Raw genomic sequence first — 15,200 nt, forward strand, 5'->3', positions numbered from 1 at the left:
TGACTTCTTCAAGGACAACAATCTTTCGTGGGATATGGTTTCTGCAGTTTGTTCGGATGGAGCTCCAGCCATGCTGGGAAGAAAGTCTGGTTTTGGTGCGCTAGTGAAAGCCGATGCACCACACATCATTTTTACGCATTGTATTCTGCACATGCATGCGTTGGCAACAAAAACCTTGCTTTCAAAACTGGCAGAAGTATTAAAAATTGTAGTGGAATGCGTGAACTATGTGCGAAATAGTGCTCTGAGGCACCGCATCTTCAGGGAGCTGTGTAAAGAAATGGGATCTGAATTAGAGGTGCTTTTGTACCATTCTAACGTTCGGTGGTTATCCCGGGGACAGGTGCTGAATCGTGTTTTTGCCGTGCGTGTGGAATTAGCCCTGTTTTTGCAAGAGCACCAACATTGTCATGCAGATTGCTTCAAAAATTCTGAGTTCATTCTCATTTTAGCGTACATGACTGATATCTTCGCAGCTCTCAATTATCTCAATCAACAGATGCAGGGCGGTGGAGTCAACATCATCGAAGCGGAAGAAAACCTGAAGGCTTTTCAAAAAAAGCTACCGTTATGGAAACGACGAATAGAGAACGATAACTTCGCAAACTTTCCCCTGCTAGACGACTGTGTAAGTAAGATCGAAGATGTATCTGGAATCGGAGGCATTTCTGTACCCGCGGAACTGAAGCAAGCAATTGCCACGCACTTAGATGAGCTTGCAAAGTCTCTCGACGGATACTTCCCTACAAGAGAGTCATATCCAGCATGGGTGAGACAGCCGTTCACGTTTAGTGTTGAGACAACAGATGTCAATGATGAATACCTCGATGAAATCATTGAACTTCAGCAGAGCCAGGTTCAACAGCAACTCTTCAGATCAACAACGCTCTCAACGTTTTGGTGTCAACAAATGGTGAGGTACCCTGTTATTGCTAAGAAAGCTCTGGAGATTTTCATATCGTTTGTTACAACATATCTTTGCGAGCAATCCTTTTTGAGGATGCTGGACATAAAGACAAAGAAAAGGAACAGACTTTGTTGCGAAAATGACATGAGAGTGGCACTTGCCAAGGTAATGCCGCGCATTTCTGAACTGGCCTCTGAAAGACAACAGCAGAAGTCACACTGATTTGCGGTAAATATTCATTATTTTGTTTTTGTGTGAAAATCATGTTTTAATGGTTTTGTTCTTTGTTCTTAATGGTTTTGTTCATTTTGTGCACCTATGCATAAATATATACCTATGTTTTGAATTTTAAAAATCATATTTTATTTTTCCAATTAAGAAGGGTTCGGTGAATGCGCATATGAAACTGGTGGGGTTCAGTACCTCTAAAAAGGTTAAGAACCACTGCACTAGGTGATGTAAGGCTTGGATGCAGATGCTCGGCCATGGAGACCCATACCATGAAGCTCTCTACATACTGTTGTGCTAATCTGAAGGCCACCCGAAGTCTGGAGGTCTTTAGCTATTGACTGTGTAGACAGTTGGTGACTTCTGCACACTGTGCGCTTGTGCTGACCCCGCTCTGTCATTTTTTACGTGGCCTACCACTTCATGGCTGAGTTGCTGTTGTTCCACTTTGTTAGAATACCACTAACAGTTGACCGTGGAATATTTAGCAGCAAGGAAATGTCACGGATGGACTTATTGCACAGGTGACAACCCATCACAGTACCATGCTTGAATTCACTGAGCCCCTGAGAGTGACCCATTCTTTCACAAATGTTTGTAGAAGCAGTCTGCATGCCTAGGTGCTTTATTTTATACACCTGTGGCCATGGAGGAGTTTGGAACACCTGAATCCAATGATCTGGTGGGCTGGCCCAATACTTTTGGCAATATTGTGTGTGTGTGTGTGTGTGTGTGTGTGTGTGTATATATATATATATATATATATATATATATATATATATATATATATATATATAGTTCTTTAATGCTGAACTGAGGAATGATACTGATATGCACACTTACACTGGTTCAGCTTGGATGAATGTAAGTATTCACATCTAATACCTGAAAGGCCACTGGGAAGCTGACAATCGCTATAGTGGTCCCCATTATTATTTTTATACAGAAATAATGTAGTTCCAACAGTTTGCGCAGCTCTTCACAATAGAAGGGAGGACAGTACAATTACAATAATGTTAAATACAGAAAGAATAGGAGGGCCCGGCTCATGAAGCTTACAATCTACTACAGTGATAGCAATAAGAATACAGTAGTTAAATGGGGGGGAATCATACAATCTTATAAACACAATCCTATACCCACAGTTGATCCAGAGGAAGGCAAAAACACAATAAAGCTTGATCCAATTTGCTCCAGAAAGGGAAAAAAAACACCTTCCTAATCCCCCAAAAGGCCATCGGATATTCCCTGGATAAACTCTACCTATGATCTTCCAGATCTTGTGCTAGTCAGCTTCCCTTCTGCAGACTGGCCACAGAGGGTTGCTTGCGAATCAGAGAATGCTTTTTGCAGTTCTGAACGAGACCAAAGTAAGTATGCAATTGTCAGTAATCCTGAGGTTCGCCACGGCGCGTGGGTCTGCGCACGCGCGGTTTACCTAGACGCACGAATCTGCGAGTGCGTAGGATTCGGACAAGACCTTCAGGCAGGTGGGAACTAGGACCCAGGCGTGCCTGTCACCAATGACGGCAACGGGCAGGCACTAGGACCCAGACGCGCCTGTCGGATCCGGGCAGGCTATTTAATCTGGCCAGTGCAATGTCCAAATCGCCTTATGGTCTTTACTGCTGTTCCTGTTGTATCCTGTGAGATTGCTTTGTTGCCGAACCTGCCTGACCCTGATTCTGTTGACCGTCTCCTGCTCTGATCCCTGGCTCGTCCGACCATTCTTCTGTCTGCTCCTATACGTTTTGACATCCTGTTACCGAACCCGGCTTGTGACCCGTTTATCCCTTTGCCTGCTGATTTTGTACTGTTACGCCTCCACTGTTACCGACCTGGCTTGGCTGACTTCGCTTCCCTCCACCTCTTCACATCAGGCTCTCACCTGCTACGTACCACTGGCAGGTACCTCTACCACAGCTGGTTGTACCCAGGGGCCGCAAACTGGTTTCGTCCTGCTCCAAGTCCATCCCCACCATCAGGGGCTCTGGTGAACAAGCAGGTCGGAGCTTAGATTCCGCGCCCTGGGGAATTCTGGTCTGTGGGGAGCTAGAGGTTACCGTGGTCCCTAACAGCTATAAAGATCATACACAGAGTTTAGCTTTAGGCTACATTCAAACCGGTGTTCTCCCAGTGACTTTCAGCGGAAAGGTGTAGCTGCCGGCCCCACTCGCTATATTGACAGGTTGCCGGCAGCTGTACCTAATCACAGCTCTCTGCACAGCTAGCGATTACTTGCAATAATCGTTCACTGTAGTAATTGCTGGCTGTGCAAAGAGTCACGAATAGGTGCAGCTGCCAGTGACCTGCTATTGCAGTGAACAGGTCCAGTGGCCGCACCTACTCACTGAAGTCCTTAGGGAGACCTACTGATGCTTTTCGCACCGGCTCTAATCGCTGGTGTGAATGTAGCCTTAACCACCTCCCGTCCGGCCCATATATATAAACGGCCGGACGGTGGCAGCGCAAGGTTGGGTGGCCGTTTATAAACGGCCTCCCTGCACCCTGCTTGTGCCCTCTCCCTGGGAGCGCGCTGCACCGTGACCCTCCGGACACAGTGGAACACCGATCGCCATACGGGACCTCTGTGCAAGGTCCCAATCGTGTGATCACTGATTGGCCAATCAGTGATCATATGCAGAGTAGTAAGCAAGATATCACTTCTGACATCATTGCTTACTATGTGTGAAATCTGTGAATGATCACAGAGGTCACATGGTACAAGGCTATTCACAACAGCCTTGTACCATGTGACAAGCTGTGACCAATCACAGCTCACATAGTAGTTCTCAATGGCTGCAAGAATGCAGCTAGAGAGAACGAGAAATCATTGCTTTTACAGCCTTTATGAGTGTAAAAGCAATCAGTGTAAAAAAAAAAAAATCTTCATCACCCCGCACAAGTAGTACAGTGTCACCATGGTGACACTGTACTGCTAGGGTGACAGTATGTAAAAAAAAAAATAATAATATAAACAAATTTAAAAAATTTAAAAAAATGTTTACAAATGATAATTTTTGGTTATAAACTAATTTGGGTTATTTTTTTTTCTACTAAAAAGGTAACGGAATAAATTTTGGCCAAGATTTATGATGAAATACTACTTATTTGCAAATTTTTATAAGAAAAACCCTTTTTTTCAAAATTTTTGACATTTTCATTTAGATAGCAAAAAAATAAAAATCACAGTGGTGAATAAATACCACCAAAATAAAGCTTTATCTGTCTCAAAAAAATGCTAAAAAATTCATATGGGTACAGTGTTGCATGACCGCGCAATTGTCATTCAAAGTGTGATAGCACTGAAAGCTGAAAAGTGGCCTGGACAGAAAGGGGGTAAAAGTGTCCGGACTGGAAGTGGTTAAGGATGTATTAATGTTTATAGAGCTGCAATAATATGTGCCAGTTATATCTGCTTGTAATTCAGCTTTGAGGAAACATTTTTTCTCTGTTTTTCAATGCTAACCCTACAGGTGTAGGTATTCATTCGCTACTACAGAACTGGAATCTTAAAGGTTGCTATGCCATCCTCCTTTCTTTCTTTCAGAAATGGTCACCACAGTTCTGTTTTCAGTGCACAGATTGTATCAGGATAAATGTTCAAACAATTTTGCAGCTCACTCTTTCTAAATAACTGCTAAAAAATTCTCACTTCTGGTTCAAAAGGGCTTTTTCAATTAGAGTTTCACAAGGGGTCCATACTGGGCAGCACAGTGGCTAAATGGTTAGCATTTCCCCCTGGCAGTACTAGGGTCGTTGGTTCAAATCCCAACCATGGCACCACCTGCCTGCAGTTTGCTTGTTCTCCCTGCACCTGTGTGGGTTTCCTCCGGGTACTCCAGTTTCCTCCCACACTCCAAAGACATGCTGGTAGGTTATTTGGAACCTGGCTAAATTGGCCCTAGTATGTGTATGTATGAATGTAAGTTATGGACCTAAGATTGTAACCCCGTTGAGGGTTAGGGACTGATGTGAATATACAATATATATGTAATGCACTGTGTAAATTGAAAGTGCAATATAGGTACTTGTAATAAATAAATACATAATATTGTATTTGGGCAACAGCAGAATCCTGGTTTCTTTCTTCCTACTGCTGAAGAAAGTGGCTTCTTGCACTGGCAGTCATTTAAGTTTCAATTTCACTAAACTACATGCTTCATTAAAAGCAGGATCTGACTATGAACTGGCATGAAAGCTGCAGAGAAAACAATTTGCTTTGCTCATGGCAGCTAACCTCCTGCTCCACCAATTGATAGGTAAAGGCTTCAGTTTGTATTATCTGGTACAGCAGTTGTTCCACCTGCTTTTCTGCCCCCTACGCATTTCACTCTGTCAAGAGCTTAGTTGTATTCTACAAGTGCGTTAATGCAACATATAGTGTCAATAGAGCTGGAAGGATTTAAATTTCTTTGTTTCAAGTGATATTAGAGGAAAATCGTTATATTAAAAGCATTGTGCATGGAATGTGTTATTAGCATAACACAATAAGGATAATATGGGTATCCTTTATATTTTGAAAAATCTCTTAAATCTGTTGCCAGGTGTCGGTTATATCATTATGCCATTTAAGGACACTTACAGATGGGACTATAATTCTTTTCCCCCTAGTGCACTGCCCAGTACTCGGACTGCTACATCACTTCCTGTTAGCAGAGTGGATACAGCTCTTTTACAGCTAAAGATCTTGGGAAATGTTGTCCTATAGACAGTACATCCTGTGTTCCTGAGCACCAATTCTACAGCAAGGGACTAGATTGCTTTCCTGGCTCAGGATTTAGAGCTGAACACAAGGGGACTGCCTTTTCAACACCAGAGATAGATTGCTGGCTACTACCGAGAAACTCTCCACACCAGTTCAGTGCTACGGTAATGCCGATCGCCACATCGGGATCACATCAGTTTTTCTGCATCGGGGCTGTCACTATCCAGTATTCACACAGACATCTCTGCTTGCCACACTGACATGCGCTCAGACGGCAACTCTGCACTTCTCTGCAAACAGCCAAGAGCCTGTGCAAGAACTCTGTTCCTAGGAGGCCGTGTAATCCATGGGAGTGGTGAGAGGGCAGATGCCCAACCTCTTTCTGACAAAAGTCTAGAGACACTGCATGCAGACACCTTTACAACTCAGTACTAGGAGCAGGGGCGGACTGACAACCCATGGGGCCCCCGGGCAATAGGGGATCATGGAGCCCCTGTGTCCTTGCCAAAACTCAAAAAAGCCTATGAAAAAGGTACTAGGGCATCAAATGGGGCCCCCTACTGACCCCGGGCCCTTGGGCAGTGCCCGAGTTTCCAAATGGTCAGTCTGCCCCTGACCAGGAGATATTTTCTTTGAGCATGAACCACAGTCTATCTGCTAACTTCATTGAATTACCACTATTCAATAATGTTTATGGGCCCCACCATTGCTATCAGAAGAGAATGGCTACTATCACTTTAGGAATTTTAAGCATCACAGAACTCACATTGCAGTGTTTAGTTATAGGGGCGTCTGCTCTTCTAAGTCATTGTTATTCAAATTAGGGTGCTTATACCTATTTATGCCAGAGTATAAATTTACATATTTCTGTGGCCCAGAGGAAACTGACAAGTTAACAAACCTTTTATTTCCTATCTTGCTGCAGGCGTTGCAGTTAAATAGTTAAAGTGTACTAGTTGTGCCTGCATAATCTGTTAAACATTGCTATTTGGTTATTTCCATGTTATCAGTGTTTTTCTTTTATGCATTAACTGGGTTTGTACCCCTTAAATCTTATTCTGTGGTCTACTCTTTTGAATGAGCCTAATATAGAGGTGTCACTAAAGAACCATGTCTCTTGCATTATTATTCTAACTGTTGAAATATGTCTAAGCCCAGAGTGTCAGAGGTGTCAGGAAGCTTGCAAGGTCAGGGCAATCAATGGGGACAGGCATTATCAAGTAGGGTAAGAGCTACATATGAAAAAATCAGTGTTCAGAGAGAGCCACTGACTGGCTTTCCTCATTGTCACTCCACCTTCCCTATTACCATGTGGGAACATACATATGAATGTTTTTAAGCTGCTCGTTTACCAATTTAGAGAATACTAATTTTGAGCTGTCAGGATGGGCAGTTATTATACTAGTCCCAATTTCACAGGGAAAACTAATGTCTGCTGTCACTTCCAGTTAAATAAATTTCAGCAAAATGGACTAGCCTGCTGCATCATATTTTCACTTTGATTTTTGGGGTGTCTTTGAATTCAGTCCTCTGTAGCTTGATAATTTTTCATTTCCATCAAACAATGGGGTATCCTTACCTTCCTAACAAATTACCCAGTCCATATCAGTATTGTTATCCAGCATAATATTTTCCCCATTGAGATCTGAAGTGTTTCTTTAATTTTTGGAACCGTGTGTGTGTGTGTGTGTGAACCCTTACCAAAACATTTGTATATACATATAAAAAACATTAATACCTTTTTTACCCTTTTTATAAGTTATAACATACCCTCTGTTCTCAGCTGCATACGGATCTTACAGAGCTGGGGAAAGAGAAACATCAGTACACTGATCTTCCCAGTGAATGGCTATACCTTGATGATGATGATGATGGGGGGGGTGCCGTGCCAGCATAAGTCGGATCATTGGAGGAGAGCAGGTTGGGTTCTCATCACAGCCAGATAACTGACTGTGCTGTGTTCCTGTCTAGTGTGGTCAGCTTTTAATAGGAAAGCAGAGTAACTGGCAGGAACACCAGATATTTCAAAGGAAGCAATATAAAGAGAACAGGATACATGTTCATACAAGTACATGGTAGCCAATCACTTCATTGTTTATGCTGTTGTTACGGCGCCACAGAGATCTTAGGAAGTTCCTATGGTATTTTCTTACTATAAAGCAATGGAACATTTGTCCAATGTCAGCAGTTATGGCTACTGGCTGTCTTCTGAACCTCATCAGTACTCCTACAAGGTTGTTGGTTAAGTTAGGACCAGTGAGAAAAACATCATTCAGGGATATGCCTTGATGTTTGGCACTGGAGTCAAATGATTTGTTTTGGTTTTCGTGGATGATACACTCCAAAGAAAAGCAGATACCAGCACTCATCTTTTTCTAGAAGAGGTGGAGCTGGCTCAGCGTGAACATTCTGAAAGATCCTGTTCATAAAAGTAATTAAATGGTTCTTCATTTCAGGCCTGTTCTTTAGTGTTCACTGAAGTGAGTTGAATCTGGATAAGGCTTGTTCACGATATGAAGCAGAGAGCAAAAAAGTGAGCGCTTTAAATGGACAAGCAGCTGAAACACACAGGACAACCAAAAAAAATTCCTCACATGAAAATAATAAAAAAGTGCAGCGTTATAAATATAGATGTGACATAAAAATATAAATATATAAAAGTCCCAATGAAGGTGACCTCGGGTAACAATGCACACTGACCAGAAGTGCACATAAATAGTGCAATGTAGCAAGGATGGAGTTCAGATAGTCGTCATCAGTATGGGAAAGGGCAGATGTGTTCCCTTGATCAGTGAAGATCCACACGGTAAAGACAAAAAATGGGGCAGAATATATCCAATAGCCAGCAGAAAAGGAACTACAGCTCCACCAGAGAAAACCACCACTCCTCCACTGCACATCAACGGTATCTAGGAGAAAATGCTCCCCAACAAGGGATCAAGAAAAAATGCCCATAGTGAAGTATAGTTTAAAACTGATTTAATTAGGATAAAACAGGATGCATCCAGTAAAAAAGCAAAGTAGCACACAGCTAGCACACATGAAAGCTAGCATATATAAAACGAACAGGACTAACCGTCCTGTCAGCTGTAGTGGCCGCCGGAGCTCCACAATGCTCCGACGGCGTGACGTCAAGGCGTGCGCAGGCTCCTCCTTACGCGTTACGTGCCAAGCACATCTTCAGAGAAAGAACCGGTGTACGCCGCGACGTGCAGGTCGGAGCTAAATAGACCAAAAAGCGCATGCGCGATAGCCAGGCGCCATTTTGTCATAGCTCAAAAAAGGTCTGCATGTCCGTCGTAGATTATCAGACGGACAGCAGACAGTACATCAATAAGGATCCAGCAGAAAGTCATATATAATGAAGAGAAGTGACTGAAAAACTAGAACTTAAAAATGTATATATTACTGTAAAAACAGACAAAATCATGATTAATAAAAACAAGCAAGATCGAAAGGCGCATGCGCGATAGTCAAGCGCCATTCTACCATAGTTCAAAAAAGAGTCTGCATGTTCATTATGAATTGTCAAAAGAGCAGCAGACAATATCTCAGATTAGGAATCGAGCAAATCTCACCCATACCAACGAAGGTCATATAAAATGGAGAGAGATTACTCAATTCCAGACATAAATATAAAATAGCAAAATAAAAACAATAAATACATATATATAATCATGATCATATGATACTAACAAAAACACCATATAACAAAAATTAACTCAAAATACACAGATATATGTTATAAATAATTTTACATGAAAATACTCAAAAAAAGTAAAAATAAGATGAACAAGCAGAAAAAATATATATGTTCAGCTATTGTCTATAAAGCAATTAACGTCAAGTTCGACGTTAAGGCCCTGTGGATGTAATGTTTCCAATTGACAGATATATCTAGTTTCTAATTGTGAAACAGCCCGAATTTTATAAGTGCCTCTCCAATGTGGAACAATAGTATCAATCCCAGTAAATCTCAAAAGGGAGGGATCTCTCCCATGATGGCGTCTGAAATGTAGTGAGAGGGAATGGTCTTTAAAACCCTTCCTAATATTATTTATATGCTCCCTGAGCCGATCACGTAACCTTCTCGTGGTACGGCCCACGTATTGCTTGGAGCAGGGACATTTGAGAAGATACACTACGTGCTTGCTATTACAGCATATGAACTTGTCTATATTATATGTGTTGTTATTAGAACTGGAACGGAAAGTAGTAATTTTTCTTTTCCTGATACCATCTACTCTACAAGCTATGCATTTGTTACACGGGTAAAAACCTTTGTAATTAAATAAAGAAGGGGGCTTAGCAGGGGGATTAATCACATTGGGAGATATAATATCTCTCAAAGTTGAAGGTTTACGAAAAATAACCTCAGGTGAGTCAGGCAAAATTTTATTTAATATAGGATCAGCCCTCAGAATTTGCCAATTCTTTTTAATAATGTGGCGAATAGATCTATGCTGAATTGAAAAAGTAGTGATGAAAGGGCAAATTAAATTCTTAGTTGGTTTGGAATCTGATTTAAGGAGTTGTTCCCTTCCCATATTAGCAACCAAAGTAATGGTATCATCAAGGGTAGAGGTATTATAGCCCTTTTCAATAAATCTCTCCTTCAAGATGGAGGCTTGTGTATGGTAATCATCTAAATCGGTGCAATTCCTTCTGATCCTCTGAAACTGACTTTTGGGGATGTTAGAAAGCCAGTTTGGGTGATGAAAACTATCGAGAGGAATGTAACTGTTACGATCGGAAGGTTTAAAGTAAGACTTAGTGACAATCTTACCACCACTGTTCATAAGAACTAAATCAAGATAATTAATTTCCACCATACTATAAGTATACGTGAAATTAATATTACTGGTGTTGTAATTAAGCGTTCCGAAAAAAATTAATGAGAGATTGCTCACTCCCATTCCATAACAGCAGTACGTCATCAATGTACCTTTTGTAGAAGGATAGCTCAGGCCACTCCCTAGCATAAATAATCTCCTCCTCCCAGTATGACATGAAGAGGTTGGCGAGGCTGGGGGCAAACTTAGCCCCCATAGCCACGCCCTTAATCTGCAGATAAAAATTGCACCGATTTAGATGATTACCATACACAAGCCTCCATCTTGAAGGAGAGATTTATTGAAAAGGGCTATAATACCTCTACCCTTGATGATACCATTACTTTGGTTGCTAATATGGGAAGGGAACAACTCCTTAAATCAGATTCCAAACCAACTAAGAATTTAATTTGCCCTTTCATCACTACTTTTTCAATTCAGCATAGATCTATTCGCCACATTATTAAAAAGAATTGGCAAATTCTGAGGGCTGATCCTATATTAAATAAAATTTTGCCTGACTCACCTGAGGTTATTTTTCGTAAACCTTCAACTTTGAGAGATATTATATCTCCCAATGTGATTAATCCCCCTGCTAAGCCTCCTTCTTTATTTAATTACAAAGGTTTTTACCCGTGTAACAAATGCATAGCTTGTAGAGTAGATGGTATCAGGAAAAGAAAAATTACTACTTTCCGTTCCAGTTCTAATAACAACACATATAATATAGACAAGTTCATATGCTGTAATAGCAAGCACGTAGTGTATCTTCTCAAATGTCCCTGCTCCAAGCAATACGTGGGCCGTACCACGAGAAGGTTACGTGATCGGCTCAGGGAGCATATAAATAATATTAGGAAGGGTTTTAAAGACCATTCCCTCTCACTACATTTCAGACGCCATCATGGGAGAGATCCCTCCCTTTTGAGATTTACTGGGATTGATACTATTGTTCCACATTGGAGAGGCACTTATAAAATTCGGGCTGTTTCACAATTAGAAACTAGATATATCTGTCAATTGGAAACATTACATCCACAGGGCCTTAACGTCGAACTTGACGTTAATTGCTTTATAGACAATAGCTGAACATATATATTTTTTCTGCTTGTTCATCTTATTTTTACTTTTTTTGAGTATTTTCATGTAAAATTATTTATAACATATATCTGTGTATTTTGAGTTAATTTTTGTTATATGGTGTTTTTGTTAGTATCATATGATCATGATTATATATATGTATTTATTGTTTTTATTTTGCTATTTTATATTTATGTCTGGAATTGAGTAATCTCTCTCCATTTTATATGACCTTCGTTGGTATGGGTGAGATTTGCTCGATTCCTAATCTGAGATATTGTCTGCTGCTCTTTTGACAATTCATAATGAACATGCAGACTCTTTTTTGAACTATGGTAGAATGGCGCTTGACTATCGCGCATGCGCCTTTCGATCTTGCTTGTTTTTATTAATCATGATTTTGTCTGTTTTTACAGTAATATATACATTTTTAAGTTCTAGTTTTTCAGTCACTTCTCTTCATTATATATGACTTTCTGCTGGATCCTTATTGATGTACTGTCTGCTGTCCGTCTGATAATCTACGACGGACATGCAGACCTTTTTTGAGCTATGACAAAATGGCGCCTGGCTATCGCGCATGCGCTTTTTGGTCTATTTAGCTCCGACCTGCACGTCGCGGCGTACACCGGTTCTTTCTCTGAAGATGTGCTTGGCACGTAACGCGTAAGGAGGAGCCTGCGCACGCCTTGACGTCACGCCGTCGGAGCATTGTGGAGCTCCGGCGGCCACTACAGCTGACAGGACGGTTAGTCCTGTTCGTTTTATATATGCTAGCTTTCATGTGTGCTAGCTGTGTGCTACTTTGCTTTTTTACTGGATGCATCCTGTTTTATCCTAATTAAATCAGTTTTAAACTATACTTCACTATGGGCATTTTTTCTTGATCCCTTGTTGGGGAGCATTTTCTCCTAGATACCGTTGATGTGCAGTGGAGGAGTGGTGGTTTTCTCTGGTGGAGCTGTAGTTCCTTTTCTGCTGGCTATTGGATATATTCTGCCCCATTTTTTGTCTTTACCGTGTGGATCTTCACTGATCAAGGGAACACATCTGCCCTTTCCCATACTGATGACGACTATCTGAACTCCATCCTTGCTACATTGCACTATTTATGTGCACTTCTGGTCAGTGTGCATTGTTACCCGAGGTCACCTTCATTGGGACTTTTATATATTTATATTTTTATGTCACATCTATATTTATAGCGCTGCACTTTTTTATTATTTTCTTGTTCACGATAGTTTGGAAGTCTGACTCTTGTAGCACGAAGAGGTAATAGTGCAACCCAGCCGTTAGGTTAATCTTTGAAGAATTCATTTGTCCATTTTTGTGATGAACTCTCTGTCTTCAACTGACCAGGCTATTCTGTTGTCATCACGTGTAGTACGAAACACCATGCTACCAAAGTTGTCATCAAAAGGGATGGGAGTAACACCAGATACCTGGATGATGTCAAGAGGCTTCTACTTTACTTCATAATGATGAGGGTATTGTCTGAATTGAGATGCACGCCCATCTCTTAAATCAAAAGTTTTGAAAGAGTTCATCCCAGATGGCGTGAGCATTTTATGCAAGCATACATCACCCACTATTACCCAGCTCAGAACAAGTCTTTGTGCATATGGGACGTCATTAGATCCATTGCACTGCTGACGTACTTTATGTACTCTGAGAATGTCTCTTCCCCGCAAAACTAATATTTCAGCATCCATGTCCATTGGAGGAATCCTAGTAGCCAGGTGCCTTAAGTGGGGATGGTGATACGCAGCTTCTGAAGTAGAAATTTCTTTTCTGTGGTCTGGTATTTGGTCACACTCAACTGCTGGCAAGGGAATGCCCTTCTTTGCCTTGATATGGGAGACCATGAAACCATTGGCACATCTGCCAAGGGTTTCAACTTGACCAGAGCAGGTGTTGAGAGTATAGGGTGTTGCATGTCCCTTTATGCCAAAGATCTCAATAAATTTAGGTTTATCCAGGGATTTGTTGCCCTGCTTATCTATTATGGCATACATCCTGACTAGACATACCTTGGCACAGTATTTGCGGTTTAATCCTTCAGTACATGAAGAAGAAACATTTGTTGTGGCTGGAGCATGGCTTTGTTGCTCCCTGTCATGATTTGCAGCAGGGATCAATGTAGATGGCTGCAGTGGATTGTCTGAAAGTGAAGCAGGCTGCATAGCTGTAACATGTTTGTCACTACTGCATTCTGTGCACTTGACGACAGCTTTAGAATTTTTAGCAAAACGGTCATAGGAAGTACAGCCCCTATAGCATATTGCAAGTTTCTGGAGAATCTCCCTGCGTTCTTGTACAGTCTTTGCCCTAGCGCACAACATTTATTAAGAGGGTGATGTTTTTTGTGAATAGGGCATTGGTGGTTAGGATCTTTATCTCTATCACCTGAATCACTGTGGTGAACAGGAGAGGATACGTGAGGTGAGATGTCTGTCTTTTTAGTTTCTATTAAAGTCTCTATGTTTAGCTGCTTTGTAATCATACCTTGAAGATGATGAAGCAGGCAGGCTAGATGCAATGAAGCTGAAGCTGGGATCATTTCTTCTCCAGGCTTGTTCACTGATGAACCTGCAAAAATATGAGAATGGAAGAAAGGATACATTATAGTCTCTCTTATGTTTTGAGCCATGACCGATGTCCAGATAGCATAGTCCAAGTAGACTTGGGTCTGTCTTTGCCAACTCAGCCGCTGGTACCATTTGTACGCTGCAGATAGCCAATCTATAGAGTCTTTTAAGTTAACCAGCTGATCATTAAAGTGCTGCAAAACTAACATGCAGTATGTAGTTCTGTCCCATACACCTCACAGATTGCTGGAGAACTCATCTCTAGTGGTTTCATGGTTCTCTTTAAGTTTCTGCATTGGTTTTATTGTGCCTTTGAATCTTGCACTTTGCACTGTGATATTTGCAGAATCTGCTCCCTGTAGATCTGTGTGATCAGAGGCATGATGTACCTGCATTGATTCAGTGGTAATAGAATGCTCAGAACCTTGTCTAGACATTTTTCAAGTTTTGCCAAAAATGGTTACTGTCTCTTTAAGAAGACAAACAGCAGCTTAGACAGGTGGGATAACACACTCCAATGCAGAAAAACCATTTTCAGCATTCACAGGTGAAGTTCAGTAAGTTTGTACAACCATGTGCTGTCGCAAGACGGTGAATGGCACCGAGCTTGATTGCAGATTGGAGACACACATCTACACAGCATCCTGTAGGAATTCTACCATGTTTTGACTAATCTGACTCCAACTGTTGTATTAGTGACTTATCCCTTGTTGAGACCTCTATGCCTGGCCTGTATAAGCAGATACAATCACTGCGGACAGTCTTTATCATATAGCTGAACTCACCAAATGCCTTTTTCTCATCTGTGGGGATCTTTATTGCATGTAGTAGGTACAGCAGACAACAATATGTAGCAG

General features: G+C 41.3%; 1 protein-coding gene across 1 annotated transcript; it reads left to right on the forward strand.

The window, feature by feature from the left end:
* The first annotated feature begins 34 nt into the window (after positions 1-34).
* On the forward strand, positions 35-8,089 carry LOC149449330 (protein ZBED8-like). The gene is made up of 3 exons (XM_089693383.1): positions 35-913; positions 7,627-7,684; positions 8,004-8,089. The coding sequence occupies exons 1-3, from the start codon at positions 35-37 to the stop codon at positions 8,087-8,089; spliced, it is 1,023 nt and encodes a 340-aa protein (XP_089549509.1).
* Positions 8,090-15,200: the final 7,111 nt, after the last annotated feature.

This window comes from Staurois parvus, unplaced genomic scaffold (genome assembly GCF_062004578.1).
Source record: "Staurois parvus isolate SC_StPar_1 unplaced genomic scaffold, SC_StPar_1.0 ptg000630l, whole genome shotgun sequence".
Lineage (NCBI taxonomy): Eukaryota > Metazoa > Chordata > Amphibia > Anura > Ranidae > Staurois > Staurois parvus.

Coding starts and splice junctions, on each gene's coding strand:
- LOC149449330 (XM_089693383.1), top strand. CDS start 35: ATGGTTTCTGCAGTTTGTTCGGATGGAGCTCCAGCCATGCTGGGAAGA. Junction 914..7,626: donor CGTTTTGGTGTCAACAAATG/GTGAGGTACCCT, acceptor CTCTGTTCTCAG/CTGCATACGGATCTTACAGA. Junction 7,685..8,003: donor TCAGTACACTGATCTTCCCA/GTGAATGGCTAT, acceptor CTTACTATAAAG/CAATGGAACATTTGTCCAAT.